Source organism: Lissotriton helveticus, chromosome 5_1 (genome assembly GCF_964261635.1).
Source record: "Lissotriton helveticus chromosome 5_1, aLisHel1.1, whole genome shotgun sequence".
Taxonomy (NCBI): Eukaryota; Metazoa; Chordata; class Amphibia; order Caudata; family Salamandridae; genus Lissotriton; species Lissotriton helveticus.
The window spans coordinates 1,077,970,278-1,077,988,165 of record NC_136065.1 but is presented as its reverse complement, the minus strand read 5'-3'; the positions used below and the strand labels follow the sequence as shown (position 1 = coordinate 1,077,988,165).

The following is a 17,888-nucleotide window of genomic DNA, read 5'->3' as shown; positions in this document are numbered from 1 at the left end:
CCCAGCTTCTCCTAGTAACACGTCATTGCCAGTTTTCGCGCACCACCAGGTTAGAGGTCCCGGCTCCTTAGGTAGCCCCCTCCTATGTTTCCGCCCATTCATGACATATTCTGTTACGTTTGCACCACATGTCTATGTATACTCCCAGTTACACCTACTTTTACTGTTATCTCTCGCGACTGCTACGCGTCACGCCTTCTGCTCCACCCACTGTTACGCCTACTGCAATGTAATGCTATGTGTTTGCGCTATGTATATAAGTTGATGTATTGTTATTAAAAGTTAGCGCGCTCATTCCTGACCCAGCCCCGGCAGCTGCCGGGCCCTGTTACCCCCGTTCTATGCAGGTTGTCCTGATCCTGTCCTTATGCTGTAATAAACCTGCAGAAACTCCTACTACCTCGAATCTTGACTCTTATTTTATTGAGCTATCTGTTATTCATTCATTCATTCAAAAATAGATCCGGTATTATTTATTTATATACCACAGGGCCTCGAGTCAGGTTACCATTGGTGGATCTGTCCTTGGCTGCACCTTTCAAACCCTTTCAGTTTTGCCCCAACTCTTTCATTTCGGCTCCAAGATCTTCACCGGTTTCTTCTCCACAGAGGCTGGTTCCAACATTACCGGAACAGGAGGTCGAACTCCTACTGATTGTGGTGTCCGACCAAAGCCGAATATGTTTGACTTAGACTGATTTCGCTTCTTGACTCCACTTCAGTGTTCCCGATCCCCATTTGTTCTGACAGACAAAATACATCCTCTCCCAAGAGGCCGTTTTGGCTGAGATTCTTATCAACCTGATAATGAGGATGGATTGATAGGGATGTTTTGCCCCCACACGATGATGATGCTCACGTTTTCATGGATTTATAGGAGGCCATTGGGCTTAAGAACTCCCATGATATGGGCCTAGTTTCAACCGTTTGACCCCCCCTATGAAGGAAAGTCCTTCATTTGCTGTGCTATTTAGATGTGCAGCTGACCTCCTTGACCTACAGCTGGCATCTGTTGAAGTCAAAACAGATGTTCTCACTGAAGTATTCAACAAAGCAGACGCAGCCATCGCACCCCAACTACGGAAGGTCATCAACATCTCCTTCGAAACAGCGACATTCCCGGAAAGCTGGAAGCACGCCGAAATCAACGCCCTCCTCAAGAAGCCCAAAGCGGACCCCAAGGACCTCAAGAACTTCCGGTCCATCTCCCTGCTCCCGTTCCCGGCAAAGGTCATCGAGAAAATCGTCAACATGCAACTGGCCCGCCACCTGGAAGACAACAACATCTTGGACCCATCCCAGTCCGGATTCAGACGAAACCACAGCACCGAGACAGCCCTCCTCGCCGATACAGACGACATCAGGCGCCATATAGACAACAGCGAAACATCAGCCCTCATCCTCCTGGACCTGTCAGCCTCCTTCGACACGGTCTGCCATCGCACTCTAAATACACGCCTTCTAGAAGCTGGAATCCAAGAGAAGGCTCTTGACTGGACCACGTTCTTTCTCTCCGGCAGAACCCAGAGCATCCGCCTCCCACCCTTCCGATCCGAAGACACCGACATCATCTGCGGCGTCCCCCAGGGCTCATCCCTCAGCCCAACGCTGTTCAATGTCTACATGGCGACGGGGAGCCAGTGTAGGTCTCTCAGGTGGGGGTTGATGTGGCTGTGGCGGTGGACGTTGACCCTCACAGGTAAGTAGCGCGCTTTACAAGTACTCTGATTGATTGATTGATTGATTGATTGATTGAAGTTCCACGCCATGGGTCAGCCTCCTCTGAGCCTTTACTACCATTTATTGATGTCCTTAAAGGTTCCCTCCTGGGCACTTGGGAAAAACCTTGCTCTTGCTCTCCAGTGAACAAGTAGGTAGACAGGCGTTACAGACTGGTGCCAGGCAGCCCAGACTTTCTGATGCAGCACCCGACTCCTGAAAGATTAATGGTCCAAGCTTCCACCAGCATTTTGAATCCAAATGCATTTTGCCAAACTCCTCCTGGCACGGAGCCATAAAGGACTGAGGCATTTGGAAAATTGATGTTCGATCCACCAGTTTGGCTCTGAAATTGGTCAGTTCACCTTGCCTATTAGGCTGCTATACACACGCTCTTTGAGCCATGGCCAGAAGTGGTTAAGCCTTTTGATGGGCTTCTCCATATTAGCAAAAATGCTGACTCTGCCCTTAAATACTTTAAAGAAAGTCAAGCCACAATGTGTTATTTGGGTCTCTCAATCAGAAGAACAAGCTACTTACCTTCAGTAATTTTATTTCTGTTTGGATACTTTATCTAACAGCAGATTGCGCACTGCCCCCCTGCCGCCTCATTCTGTGGAGAGACCTCTTTTTAGCATCCTAAAAAGTCCCAATTTAGAGATCTGTACACTGGTATCTACAGTTCTGTAGTGCTCGACATCCAAGTGAGTGGAAGTAGTCAAGCAAGAAACTGAGGGTACCACGTAAGTGTGACACTTATAAACGTCTCTGCACCATCACTTCCAGGGTGGAACAAAGTCAAAGTGGTGCCACACTGTACCTCTTAGCGGCACATGGGAGTCCTGCTGTGAACGTTTCTGGATTGAGTCTAGCACCTGGGCAAAATTCTAAAGGTGAGGAATCTGCTTTTAAATAGTGTATACACGAGAAAAAGCTTTACCGAAAGTGAGTATCTCGCTCTGTTAGTTTTCTCCTGAAGGCTAGCAACAGGGTATTGTCTCTTATATCTCTAGAGAGAGTTTTCCATTTTTAATGCAAATTTATTAAGTTTCTTACAAAAGGCAGATTTAACCAAGTGGAAAATGGAGCACTATAGATTACAATCAAGAGAAATTACAAATAACAAGCAATAGTATGGAGTATTATAGATCCAATAGCAGTGACAGTAGCTTGCATCATTCAAATGTAAGTCTGAATTGGCAACCACAATAGACAGTTAGCTGGGAGATACATGGTTCGAAAGTTGAGGTGTGGGTTAGTCAGTTCAGATTTCCAAGATTTATTTTGATGCGATTAGTTATTACTTTTTGCTTTACTTATCCATACTCATAAGATTCTTTCCACTGAGAGTCTTTGCATCCCTTTTCCTGTTCTTCTCAGATTTCCAGTGTGTCCCCTCCCAATCCCAGGGCAGACAGTGATCACATAGGGCAAGCATAAATATATGTGACTCACACCACCAGCGTAACAGTAAGGCACCCAAAAGCCAAAATAAAATCCAGCAAAGATCCCGACTTTCAAAACTTTCTTGCGAAATTTTGAACCGATGTTAAAATGCATAGCCTCCTTAAACTTATTTATTGAGAGCTAACGTCAAAAATCCAGAGATTAAGTGATTTATTCATCTCACAGCACGTGAACTACATACCAGCAACTGCACATAAAACACGAGCTGACCTGTAGAGCAGATGTTTTCTCAAAAACACATGATTAGGACTTGCGTCACACAAGTTTGGTTTATTTCTAACCAGGGTCATCTTCCCCGTCAGCATATGCACCTACCAGTTGCTGCAGTCTGCACTCCAGAATTACTTGTAGAAGTTAGAGATGGAAAGCCATTAAGCCCTTTCAAAACTGCTATTAGAGGCTATGTCCTGAGCTGTATCTTTCCTAACTTTGTAGACAGTCCACCCTCTCAAAACCTAAACGCCGACACTTCCTACCCAGTTAGGTCATACAGACATTTAACAAGCTGCCTTTGGCTTAATATCCTCTGGCCTCAGCCAAACCAACAAGATTCAATCTTCCACAGCGGAAGAGAGCAACTGCCATCATGCTGATAAAGATGAAGTCAGGCCAACCCATAGGGAGAGGCAACAATCAATGAAAAACACGAGTCTGAAGACATCACACACACTTGTTGACCTGATCATTTAAGAAGAATCTCCCATTTCCTTCACATCCTTATTCAAAATCAATGCATTAATCCCTCTAAAGGGAGATTGGGCAAATCCTACCGTGGGTCACAAATGTTCTCTTACTCTGTTGTGTGGTGCACTACCACCATCCCTGTGGGTCACTAAAACCTTAAACACTGGAATCCTTTTCTGTCATCAAGCCCATGGCTAAAATATTGTGACACAAACATTCCTCACGGACAAAACACCATTCACTAAAGATCAATGAAAGAGAAAGTTATTTTGAATCAGATTAACACTGCCCATAGAACCACCCATCCAAGAAACAAACTTTAATCACACACTGAACACTGCTTACTCGATAAGACATATCTAATATGGTTAAAAGCTGAATGCCCTTGTGTTCCTATTTCTACATGATCTGGGCAACCAATAGCTTCAAAGAAGTCTCCCCACCAGACACTGAGACTGGCCACCAAGACTAAACATTGACAAGCCGCCACCAACAGCTAACAGATCAGCCTGTCTAGTAGCAGGGCAAGATAGAATGTTTGGATAGCTCCAGGCTCTGCTTGCCACAAGATCATCTGCTTTCCATCAAGGACCTCAAATCTCACCGTTTAGCCCCTGCTGCAAATTCTGACTAGAGCACCTCCAGCCCATTGAGTATCCCATAGTCCACAGTGGTGTGATATAGGTTTCATATGGCTCGTTCCCGGAAATAAACCCGCAAGCTAGGAAACTCTCAGCTGCGTAATGTACCCTCATATGTAAGTCCTCTTACCTCCCCATATAGCTCCCACATCATTGCACTGCCCTCAGCACAGGAGACCCTGTAGCTAACTCAGGATCTAATGCGAAGTCTATCCAGTCCAGTCTGGATAGATATTTCACTTACTGTATTTTTCCAACTACTCTAAGAGGGCTACAATAATCCTATGTGTCAGCTTTGTGGGAGAGTTGAGCCTCACTTTCCGCCCTAAAAAGCAGCAGTCGTGCTTCCCAAGGGCCTGTAGCGTCAGCTGGGGCGTCTCCCATTTTGCAGACGTTTTGTAAGCTAAACCGTCGTGGAAATTCTATAATGATGCGCACGTTAATTACTATTTTCTTTATCTTTCATACTTAATATCGTTCTTTTACTATTGCATTTTAAACCACAACAGAGACTAATATTCCCCTGCTCTTATTTCTTTCCCGATTTAATAGTGTAATAAATGATGCGGTGCAGTTATATGATGATTTTCTACCGATCTGAATAAAGCCCATGGCTAGCTTGAAGTCATTTTTTAATGTTATTAACATTTTTTGTTGTAAATCAGAAGTTCCATTTCGGTCAAGAATTTGATAAATACGTACTCCTTTTCTGTGGAGAAATCTGGATGTGGGAGTATCGGCAACCTTTCATGAAAGGTTTCTGAGGAGTATGTCAGTGCCTCATGATATGTTGGCATTATAAGATTATGTGATGGCAATTTTCGCAGAACTTCTTAATGGCTTGGAGTGTCCCTTTCATGACCTGTTGGGTAATTTATTTCGTACATTTTTTTGTCCTTAAAAGACAATGTTTTCCTGATAGACGACTGCAGGATGTGTCTTTTGACGTCTTTGCTACTCTGTGCCCTCTTGCGTGTGTCTGCGGCACACCAGGGGCGAGTCACAGTTGACTCTAACCCTGGGCCATGGCCGCACCCATCCATCACTAACTCCACTTACATCTGTGTTTATTTGTTTGACAGCGTTACCCGTGGCTGAACGCTCCTCTGCAGGTCGGACTTGTTGGACTGTGGTGAGTAGCGTTGTGCATGTGTGATCAATGTTTTGTAACCTCCTATTCGTTCATACGAAGGCCTGAAGAAATATATGCTGTTTAACTAGTTTTGCCAAGTTGCAAGGATGGGGGGGGGGGTTCGATTGTTGTGAAATTACTAAGATCTTTAGGTTTAAAATGTTTGAAGTAATGACGAGTTTTTTTCATGTGTATTTTTTGTATTTAAAAGTATTTAACCAAAACCAGAATGCAATGATCACATTTATACAGAAGGGTAAAAAAAATTGAAGAAGGCTCCTAACTATTGCAAGAGTTTGCTCCCTTGTGTAAACGCATCTCAACATGCAACCTTTGAGGCAGTAACCATTGTTTTTCAAATTAATTTCGTTCGACTGTGGTAAAAGCAATTAAATTGACATTGCTGTATAAAAATAAATGTATGAATGTGCATTTATTAGATCATTCGCTCCAAAAACGTTTTATAGCACCATTGTATCTGTGAGAGCATCATATGTGGTCTGCTAAAGCTGTTAGTTGTCTTCATCTTACAGGTCTGCTTTATCCCCATGTTTAGTGTGGGGCCAGTAGGAGGCGCTGCATAGAGGAAGGACCTGTTTTGCTACCTGAATATTGCCCCCACTGCCATTACTTTCCTTTGACTGACATTCCGTGGATAGAATTCACCTGACCCAGCCCACTTGCTCGCGCATGAGACCTATTCCGAGAGCTTGATTTAATGAGACCATCCAAGTCTGGTCTTCTGCGGAAGGCCAGAATTTATTCTATTTCCCCCACCTCTTCCCTTCAGTAATACTTAGACCCTCATTTCGAGTACCCTCTTAATTCCTGTGGGGCTGGTAACAGCAGTTACTTGTCCCGTTGGACTCATTAGATTCACAGGAACCCTGCAGTTCTCTTTCCTTTCACCCTGAGACTTCAGCTGCTGAAAACAGCCAAAACCTTCATGTAAAATTACAGGGGTAATGAGGAATTACCAGGGGAACTGGACCTGGAATTGCACACTCCCCAAGTAACTCCTAATTTCTTTAGCAGACCCTTAGAGTCCAACTTGTGATGGGCCAGATTTGCATACCTCACAAACTTACCTTAACCCCAGTATCATTAACTCCAGGGGTGGTAAATTAGACCCATTTACCGAGCCAGACAAAATGAGGGCCCTCAGCCCCACAGCTGAGAGAGCTGGTGAATATATCCACTGATGACGGATTTTGTTCAGTACTCTGGCAAGGACTTCATTAAGAGAAACTTCTTACTACCTGTTGCTGCCACAAACTATACTGTTGAATGAGTGCTAACTTGCAGAATCGTCCATCACCACCCCCTTTTGTACCGCTTTTGGCCGCCATAAGTGTGGCAGGGTATGCTCAGACGTGAGTCCCTTGCTCACTTTGCCACTGGATTCAAGCAAGCCGGGCTGAAGACGGCTGTAATGCCAGTAACCGGTCCTCGGAAGCTTGTTTCCGGTCCAGGGAAGGCATGGCTTGGCAGTTGGGGCTGGACTGTTCCCATGAGGCACAGGGTCAGACTGATTTGCATATAGCCATGTCTGAACTGGGGTGGCAGAGTGGGCTAAAGAACTGTGATGGATTAAACCCAGATCTTTTGACTGGGTATGAGTGTTTGATTGGTTCAGATGCTCCGTCCATCACCACCCCCTTTTGTACCGCAACTTGCAGAATCTCGGCACAACAGACTAAGTCTGTGGAGTGAAATTAAATCCTATTTCATAAACATCCCCTTCAAGAATCTTGAACAGCCATGGCTGTCTAAGATTTATCCCTGGCCAGCATGATCTGCATCTTACAGTCATAGTGACTCCACTTCACTTTGAAGTGTTAATATAATGGAACTGAATGTATACACGTCTTGTACAATAGGCTTTAAAAATGTGGTTGTCTGTAACTTAAAGGGTTAATTAAATGTTGCAAACAGAAAACTTAGATTGGTAAAAACAGACAAAAAAGATAAACTTTATTCTTAATCATGTAAATTGATTCGCATCTTTAGCTAATAGCTTGCACACTAAAACATATTTCTAAATGCTGAAATATTTTTCTTAAATTGGCTAGTATAAGCATTTGATTACTAAAAAAAAGCATTTTATTGTTCATTTTCAGCTTGGTGTTTGCAACTCCGCTTTGCTGTGCACTTTTCCCACAAAAAAGGTAAGGACAAATCTCAAAAGTACATTTTCATGATGTACTCTAACTGCGGTTGTAGAGTTAAAAACACTACAGTACTCTGTAAGCCCCTGGACACTGGGGGCATATCGTTCCTAAGTTGAGTGAGCCTAGACCTGCTGGGCCGCTAACTTCATTGTTAGTGTTAAGTGGGGGATCTAATCATCAGGATACCGAAGCTGTTCCACTCAGCCAGTCCTTCCAGTGAACAATGATTCTAATTTCCACCATTAAGTGGGTGTTTTTTTTTCGGATTCTGATGTAACTGGTAAAAAACATAAGTAGGGCTTATGTTGGTCCCATTTTTATTATTTTTGGTTGTATGTCGGAACCACACAATCCCCAACCACGCATGCCTGAACAATGCGGTCATGAAAACGACTGCGTCTTAACCATGCATGCTTTTAGCACACGTGCCTTTACAACAAATGTAGTTGTAATGGCATATGTGGTAAAGGCATATGTGTGGGTAAGGTTGTTCCCTGCCCTGAGCCATAAAGCCCAGCCCACTTCACCGAGAACGACCCCGACCCCAGTCCTAAAAACACCCAGCCCCCCACCCTGAGTCCTAAAAGCGGTCCACAGCCCTAAACACAAAACCCACTCCAGCCATAAAAACACCCCAGCCCCCCGCCCTGAGCCCTAAATCCCAGCTCCCAGCCCTAAAAACACCCCATCCCTAAGCCCTAAATCCCAGCTCCCAGTCTCGAAAACGATCCTGACCCCCTGCCCTGAGCTATAAAACCTGAACTTCAGCCCTAAAAATAACACCCCAGACCCTGCCGTAAGCCCTAAAACCATCCCCCATCCCTAAAAAGTGTCCTGACCCCCGTCCTGAAGCCCTAAAAAGCAGCCCTGCAAACTACCCAGCCCCCTCGACCTGAGCCCTCCCCTAAAACTGGCCTCCCTGCGCTATAAAGTACTGTGACCACTCGCCCTGAGCCCTAAACCCCTACAAACGTCCCCGACCCTAACACTCCCAGAAAACACACTCATCAAGCCGTTCCTCGTCTGGGACGGTAGCCCCTCCAAGTGTGCAACACCTCCCACCCCGCCTATTTACTCCGAGTCTAGAGTGCTAGGTACAACTGACGTCTAAACCACGCATATGCGTGGTAAAGTCATATGTGTGGGTTAGGCATGCGTGGTTCTGCTTGTGATCTTTAGCCATGCTTTTTTTAGGCTCCGTGATTAGGGCAGTTTACCATTATTTTTACATGTTGTGTTGGCCCATTGGCGTTTTTGACACTTTTTTTTAATTTTCCTGTATTTCATTTGGTTTTTTGTGTTTTGGCTGATAAGTGAGATGTTGTTTTTAATTATACTCCTCTCGTTTTAATCATTTGGCCCCTACTTTTAATATTTGTTTTACTAACATTTCTTTTCATTGGATGTGATCAGTTCAGCCTTAGCTAATATAGACTATCCTGCTTCCCTGCTCTGGCTCTGGTTGTCACTATCTACCTTGGGAATGGGCACAAGCAATTTATTCCAGAAATAGCTGGGTTTTAGATACGAGTGCATTACAGGAAGACATGTTAAGTTTGAGCCTTAGTGAGCAGCGACATCTAAAGATGGATTCAGACACTGCTTCCATTCTGAAGAGATATATAGAATTACAGCAAGGTTTACTATTTAAAAAAATGCCCCAAAGCTTTCCATGTAATCCTGCTTGTTAGAACTCATACTTGCCCACTAGGATTCCTCTTCTGAGCATTACATGACTACCTATTGCTGTCCAGAGCATCTCCTGTTGCAGTAACTCTGTGCTGTATAATCATATGGTGGATAGAGGGCAGAAACAGGACAGGATTGGTTGGAATTATAATAGTATAGAGCAGGTTACACGCTGAGCAGGCTGTTCCATGTTCTGTTAGATGCGTGAATTAACCCCATATGATAGTAGGACACCTGCTTCTGTCCAAGCATGCTGGGCTAGGATGAGCCTTTCTTACCTAGGCTGCCTAAGGGGCAGTGCCATACACTGTCCTCCGTCTGGTACATCATTAACAAGAAAGGATCAGCGGCTGGCAGCCGTCTTAGGGCTGAGAGCCTGCCCGTGCAGTCCGATTTCCAAGACCTCACAGACTGAGGTAAAAAGTCCTACGGAATTGGCATTGGGTGGAGTTGGTCTGGGGAGACGGTCCTCTCCAAGCCAACATCCGCAGCAAGCTCTTCCTCTCATTGTATCTAAGGGTTAACTGACAGAAGAGGCTAACACCTGTGAGAAACCAGAGTGTATTGTTCTTTCTTCTGAAAGTATTACTCTTTTTAAGCTTACACTCTTGGGCAACCACCATTTCTCCAGACACCATGTAGGATTTCGAAGTTTTTTGGGCAATGCTAAAAAGAACAATTAAAGATAAAAAGCAAAGTATTTGTTATAACATCAGGGACATCTATAAGCTATAGGTAATTCGTGTGACATATTTTTCCCCATTATAACTTCCAGCAGTGCAGCCCTAGAGGCTGCAGCCTTATGGAATGTGCACCAAATAATGATACATTATTTCCCACCTACTATGTATTATATTCATATCTATCTAGAAATCGAGAAGTGGGGTATGAAGTTTAACCACGGCAATTCACAGCTTTGCCACAATAGAACATGAAGAGTAAAAGGCCTAGAAGGCTCACCTCACAAAGTGTAGATTTCCTGGGTCAGAGGTGAAAACTATATGGAATTAAGAGAAGACTTAGGGCCTGATTTAAAGATAGTCTGACGTCGGGGAGCTACGAAAACAAGCATTTGCAATGCAATAGGTCTCGCATTAGGAAAGTTTGAGCTATTGGTATTGTAAATTTCACATTTTTTATTTATGTGTTGGTTTTGAAAATAGCGAAATTAATAGCTTTGTCATTTACAATGCCAATAGTTTGAACTTTTGCAAATGTGACAATATGTGTTATATTTACGTGACTTAGATGTATTGATATTACAAATAACAATGGCTTTACATTTTTTAAAATAATTAATACTAAATAAGTTCTTATTATTTATAATGGCAATAGCTTAAACTTTTGTAAATAACTTTTGTAAAGATTATGTTCAGTGTATTTTATTGTGACGAAAATCCAAGAACAGAAGTGAAATATTAACATCTTTTTGTGACATTTGTAATAAAGCTTGAAACATTGAGAGGACATATTTGAACCAGTTGTTGTTGAATGGTTGCACAGATTGATGCTGTGGTGGCGCTGAGTGATACTGTGGCGTTCAGTGATGCTGTGGTAGCGCATAGTGATGTTGTGGTGCCCCTGAGTGGTGATGCTGTGGTGGGGCTGAGTGATGCTGTGGTGATGCGATAGATTGACAGAGTGAGTGCGATAGATAGATAGAGGGAGGGCGATAGATAGATAGAATGAGTGCGATAGATAGAGTGAGGACGATAGAGTGAGGGCGATAGATAGATAGAGTTAGGGCGATAGATAGATAGACAGATAGATAGAGTGAGGGCGATAGATAGACAGATAGAGTGAGGGCGATCGATAGATAGACAGATGGATAGAGTGAGGGCGATAGATAGACAGATAGATAGAGTGAGGTCGATAGATAGATAGAGTGAAGGCGAAAGATAGATAGAGTGAGGGCGATAGAGAGAGTGAGGGCGATAGATAGAGTGAGGGCGATAGATGGATAGATAGAGTGAGGGAGATAGATAGATAGAGTGAGGGAGATAGATAGATAGATAGATAGATAAATAGCGACAGTAAACATCCCGTATTCGAGGAATTTACTGTGTGCAATTTTAATTTTGATTCAACGTTTCAATGCGTCCCCTCGAGCACCTGTGTTATGCTACTAATATAAATGAATTCGCAGATGTTAATCACTGTAACCAAACAAAAGAAGGCGGACATGTGGCCTCTGGCTCCAAAGGCACAAAACCTGAGTTCAGATCTTAGTTCCTGCACATAGGCAAAGCGTCTTATCTGACAGTTTTGTGCTTTCTGAGCGGGCGGGCACAGTGAGTGCTGAGAAGCCGGACTACCAGTGTGCTCATTGTTTTGACTGCCTCCTTACAGTTTTTTTCCGTTCCAGCCATGAAGTGAAAGCACCTCAGCAAGTTAACTACACCACATATTTCTGCGTGCAACAAGAAGTATCTGGGGTCTGATTCCAGTCAGGGCGAGTTAGACGTTCATTCTTTTTTGACCAACAAAGTCAGTTTGAAATGGACAGTAAAATAAATAAAACACACCTTCTGCTGTGGGCTCGGAGACAAGAATGGACAGGGAAGGAAGGCCCGGCAGAAGAGCTGTTATGTCTGATGCTTGTGGATGGCTGACGCTTGTGGATGTCTGATGCCTGATGTTTGTCGATGTCTGACGCTTGTGGATGTCTGACGCCTGTGGATGGCTGACGCTTGTGGATGGCTGACGCTTGTGGATGGCTGACGCTTGTGGATGGCTGATGCTTGTGGATGGCTGACGCTTGTGGATGGCTGACGCTTGTGGATGCCTGATGCTTGTGGATGCCTGATGCTTGTGGATGCCTGATGCTTGTGGATGTCTGATGCTTGTGGATGTCTGATGCTTGTGGATGTCTGTTGCTTGTGGATGTCTGTTGCTTGTGGATGTCTGTTGCTTGTGGATGTCTGTTGCTGGTGGATGTTTGATGCTTGTGGATGCTTGATGCTTTTGGATGCCTGAAGCTTGTGAATGCCTGAAGCTTGTGAATGCCTGATGCTTGTGAATGCCTGATGCTTGTGCATGCCTGATGCTTGTGAATGCCTGATGCTTGTGCATGCCAGACCCTTTTTTGATGACCGGCGCTTGTGGATGTCTGATGGGTGATGCTTGTGGATGCCTGATGCTTGTGGATGCCTGATGCTTGTGGATGCCTGATGCTTGAGATGTCTGATGCGTGATGCTTGTGGATGCCTGATGCTTGTGGATGCCTGATGCTTGTGGATGCCTGATGCTTCTGGATGTCTGATGCTTCTGAATGTCTGATGCTTCTGGATGTCTGATGCTTCTGGGTGTCTGATGTTTGTGGATGCTTGATGCTTTTGGATGTCTGATGCTTGTGGATGTCTGATGCTTGTGGATGTCTGATGCTTGTGGATGTCTGATGCTTTTGGATGCCTGACGCTTGTGGATGCCTGACGCTTGTGTATGTCTGATGCTTGTGGATGTCTGATGCTTGTGGATGTCTGATGCTTCTGGATGTCTGATGCTTCTGGATCTCTGATGTTTGTGGATGTCTGATGCTTCTGGATGCCTGACGCTTTTGGATGCCTGATGCTTGTGGATGTCTGTTGCATGTGGATGTCTGTTGCTTGTGGAAGTCCGTTGCTTGTGGATGTCTGTTGCTTGTGGATGTCTGTTGCTTGTGGATGTCTGTTGCTTGTGGATGTCTGTTGCTTGTGGATGTCTGTTGCTTGCGGATGTCTGTTGCTTGTGGATGTCTGTTGCTTGTGGATGTCTGTTGCTTGCGGATGTCTGTTGCTTGTGGATGTCTGACGCTTGTGGATGTCTGACGCTTTGTGGATGTCTGACGCTTGACGCTTGTGGATGTCTGACGCTTGTGGATGTCTGACGCTTGTGGATGTCTGACGCTTGTGGATGTCTGATGCTTGTGAATGCTTGACGCTTGTGGATGTCTGACGCTTGTGGATGTCTGACGCTTGTGGATGTCTGACGCTTGTGCATGCCTGATGCTTGTGGATGCCTGACGCTTGAGGATGCCTGATGCCTTTGGATGTCTGATGCTTGTGGATGCCTGACGTTTGTGGATGTCTGATGACTGATGTTTGTGGATGTCTGATGCTTATGGATGCCTGACGTTTGTCGATGTCTGATGACTGACGCTTGTGGATGTCTGAAGCTTGTGGATGTCTGACGCTTGTGGATGTCTGACGCTTGTGGATGTCTGATGCTTGTGGATGTCTGACGCTTGTGGATGTCTGATGCTTGTGAATGCTTGAAGCTTGTGCATGCCTGACGCTTGTGCATGCCTGACGCTTGTGGATGTTTGACGCTTGTGGATGTTTGACGCTTGTGGATGTCTGACGCTTGTGGATGTCTGGCGCTTGTGGATGTCTGACGCTTGTGGATGTCTGACGCTTGTGGATGCTTGACATTTGTGGATGTCTGATGCCTGATGTTTGTGGATGCACTGACAAACAGTGGTGTGTGTGCCTGGTGGAAGCATGTAAATATAGCTGGTGTTGTGTATGCCTGTTAAAACGTGCACTGTCAGCTGGCGGTGTGTGTGTCTGCCTGAAGAAAGTGTGCACTGACGGCTGGTGGTGTGTGTCTGATGGAAGCGTGCACAGACAGCTAGTAGTGTGTGTGCATGATGGAAGCATGCACTGACTGGTGATGATGGCTGGTGGTGTGTGTGTCTAGAGGAAGCATGCACTAATGGCTAGTGGTGTGTGTGCCTGGTGGAAACGTGCACTGATGGCTGGTGATGTGTGTGTGCCTGGTGGAAACGTGCACTGATGGCTGGTGATGTGTGTGTGCCTGTTGGAATCGTGCACTGATGGCTGGTGGGGTGTATGCCTGGTGAAAGCGTGCACTGACGGTTGGTGTTGTGTGCCTGGCGAAAGTGTGCACTGATGGCTTTTTTTGGTAGAGGAACGAAGAGATTTAATAGGACAAAGGCAGGTAGTGGACTGCAGAGAGAGATGGCCACAGGCTATTAGCCTAAAATGTCTGCTTGACAGATGGAACTGCTTAGAGACTATCATGCAATGTTTGGGGATTTTTTTTTCCCTCAGACTTTCCGTCTGATTCAGTATCTGTTTTTCGCAGCCACTTTCACAGGCATGTGGCGGAAACACTACTGCGCGCAAGAACGTTTTGCACAGAATTCCTCGTGCAGGGTTTTACAGAGGCACGGGGTGAAGTGTCAGGTAGCGCCTTAGCTGGGGTAGGAAATAAGAGATGCTATAAAAAATGTTTAATGTCCAGGAAAATCCGACGGCTCCCACTTCTTATATAATTAAACAGAGAAGCCGGTGGATGCGAGCGCCTTGACTTCACAGGTAGCGAGACAGTGCACATTAACTGGAACCGAACATCGGCACAATATTTTTTAAACTAATGTTTGCCAAGAAACGCAATCCGGCGTTTCAGAAAGCGGTAAACTTGTCCAGATAGTTTATTTAGCGCCTGCTTTGTACGTACAGTTTGCGACTCACAAACTGGAACACCGTAGGACTGACTCACCCTTTCATCCTTCTGAAGTGATTCCTGAATGTATTAGATAAGGACCTTGGAATAAATATATCATTCTTTTTTGTAGAACTAGTAATAAGAAAATCTACAGGAGCAAGTGCTGTATGCCAACAACAAGTTATTAATATTTCAGTTTACACAATATATTTTGAGACTAAAAACAAAACAACATACTTTGCACATAGCCCAGCAACGCTGCAATGGATTACTAGTAGTGCTTTTGCTCACAGAGTGTGTGTACCTTCATTGTTATTAATGTCTTGTGTTTCCCGAGTACCTTCAAACAAGGTCTGTGCCACTGTAGGCTTAAGGAGTTGACACGATTGATATAGCAGCTGCGATTCGATTCTACCGTCATTTATTAAGGAAAAGGGTGACGCTTTTGGAAAAGTCTCCACCATAGCACCAGGACCTGAGATAATCTGGGTGGTGCCGCGAGCCCCAGAAAAAGCACCACCACTGGAAGCAGGATCACCACCACAGCAGCGTGAACAGAGATCACCGCACCACCTAGACACCGGGATCGGGAGACGAACCAGCCCAACAGCTCCAGCTACAATGAGAGAAGACCAGTGTGGAGCAAGCATGAGCGGTGGCTCAAAGTGTTACTGAGACTCACCCTTGGAGCATGTGGAGACGGAGCTGAGGCCGGGTCCTGGGGGACAAAAGCAAAGATGAAACGTAACAGGCAGAGAGGGCCTGCAGAGGAGATGACAAGCCCTTCTGTTTTGTTGAATTGCGAGAGTCGCTGAGCTCCGGCCTTGGAGCACAAGGAGACGGAGCAAAGGCCAGGCCCCGGGGAAGAAAAAGCAAGGGTTAAAATGGCAGGCACACTTGCGAAAGAGGGGACAAGCCCTCCAGTTTGTTTAATGCTGCAGATATTGAGCAATAAGCGTCAGCCAGAATCAGTGAATGTGCACTGCGCTGGTAACTGGCGCTCCTCAAGTATCAAGAAATACGTGCAAAGAGGGTGGCAGGCAGCTACAGTGGGGAACAGGGACCCCTTGGTACCAGGCTTGTCTTCGACAAGCAGCGAATAAAAGTGAAAGGATTTTGGAACATTTACAACCCAGCACGTTGTGAACCATTAGAACTTAGTCAAGAGCTCAAGAAGGCTCATGCAACTCGAAAGGGGGGCCACAGGGCTAGGTGAGTGACCCTTGAGCATGGTAAGAAGAGACAAGCACCAAACAGGGCCATTTCAAAGCAGCAGCTCCCAGCATTTTTTGGGAAATAAAGGGAGCACAAACAAACAGTTGACAACACTTGGCAGCAGAAGATGCCACCAGAGTGCACGCGGAGACAGTCCATGGGGGGAGGGGTGACGGTGCACATTAACTGGAACCTAACATCGGCAAAATATTTTTTAAACTAATGTTTGCCAAGAAACGCAATCCGGCATTTCAAAAAGCGGTAAACTTGTCCAGGTAGTTTACTTAGCGCCTGCTACACTCATCTGTCCAGGTTTGAAGGATACCGCGACAGGAAACGGAAGCGTTAATCACCGGCGGCCAGAGTCTAGGAAGGTAACGGGATATTGTCCAGAATTGTCCTCTGGTGGCGCTGGAAGGCATATAATACTGTTGTGCATAAGGGGCTTATCTCGTGACACGAGACATGCGTTGTTCTTTCCCAGTTTAACTTTTAATTATCAGATGGCTACCGAGCTAGATTTTTTCATTGCCGGAATGCAGCCTGTGGTGTGAGAGACAAATGTTGGGGTGAGGAGGAGGGAGGGGGAGAGAGTGCACTGCAGAGGAAGAGGCTGAAGGTGGGAGGGCCATGCAGTGAATAATTAGGGGAGAGAGAGGGGAGGTGCTGGGGAACAGATGGCCGTGAAGCAGGGGGCGGGGCAGCGGAACCCTTTGAAGTGGCCTGGCGGCCCTGAAGAAATGCTGCTGCCAGGGGGAAGGCTCGTGCATGAGAGCAGGTTACGTGATTGTGATTCGCGTGAACTGTCCAAAATCCTCTGGAGGAGAGCCCTTGCCCTGAAGTTTGGTTTGACTGCATTAGGGCTCTTTTCCTATTCCTGCGGAATAGGAAAGGGGCGAGCCCTAAAAAAGCAGGGGACCTGCCAGCTACCTAAGGTCTGCATGTCCCATTTAGAAGTGGGAAAACTACAGGCTTCCTTCCGAAGGACCCTTAAGTGGCTCTACACATAGACACCCTTGCCCTTGGCCACCAGGTCACAGTTGACCTCCCCTCTTAAGAGGGGGGCAATTGGAGTGACAGTCACTGGATTTCCCAGCCAGGGACCTCTCTGCATGGCAGTCCCAGGCATGGAAAACATGCAACGGCCATAATGCTCAGCTGAAAACTGCCTGTATACCAGGGCCCTTGATTGTTTTTTTTAATTTGTTTTATAGGAATAAGCTCCTGCTTTGGGAGTTTGTTTCAGTAAAACAAAAAAGTATGCCATGCTGGGACTAAAAAATACATGTCCCACTCAGCAAACGGCACTGCCCTCAATGCATGTGCTGCGCTGACAGATGCACTGAAGGGGCAGAGATCTCTGCCAGGCAGTGGGGAATTCTCAGTATGGAGGGTGTCCCTCCGCCTTGGCAAGCAGACTGTCCACTAGACTCTAAATAACCCCCTTAGTTCTCTGAAAGAGAGTCCACCCTGCATCCTGCTTTTCATGACACTTAACTTATGACTAAAGGCACACATCAGAGACAATGTTTTATCATTCCAAGCCTGAACATATTAATGCCTACACATTTAAGATGTAAACCACATTATCTGCATAACACACTACTGAATAATTCAGTGCAAGAGCAAAAGTCCAACGCATGTTTTTATCAATATGCCTGACAACCGTGTTGTTTTTATTTTTTTTCCTACCAATGAATTACTGATTCTACGGGATGGAGC

General features: G+C 45.5%; 1 protein-coding gene across 1 annotated transcript in view; it reads left to right on the top strand.

Annotated features, from left to right (window-relative positions):
• SFXN3 (sideroflexin 3) overlaps positions 1-17,888 on the top strand; it is a 245,707-nt gene that overhangs the window by 213,589 nt on the left and 14,230 nt on the right. Inside the window, exons 10-11 of the mRNA XM_078643640.1 lie at positions 5,594-5,643; positions 7,764-7,811. Coding sequence (XP_078499766.1) covers positions 5,594-5,643; positions 7,764-7,811 — 98 coding nt within the window. The remainder of the gene's footprint in view (positions 1-5,593; positions 5,644-7,763; positions 7,812-17,888) is intronic.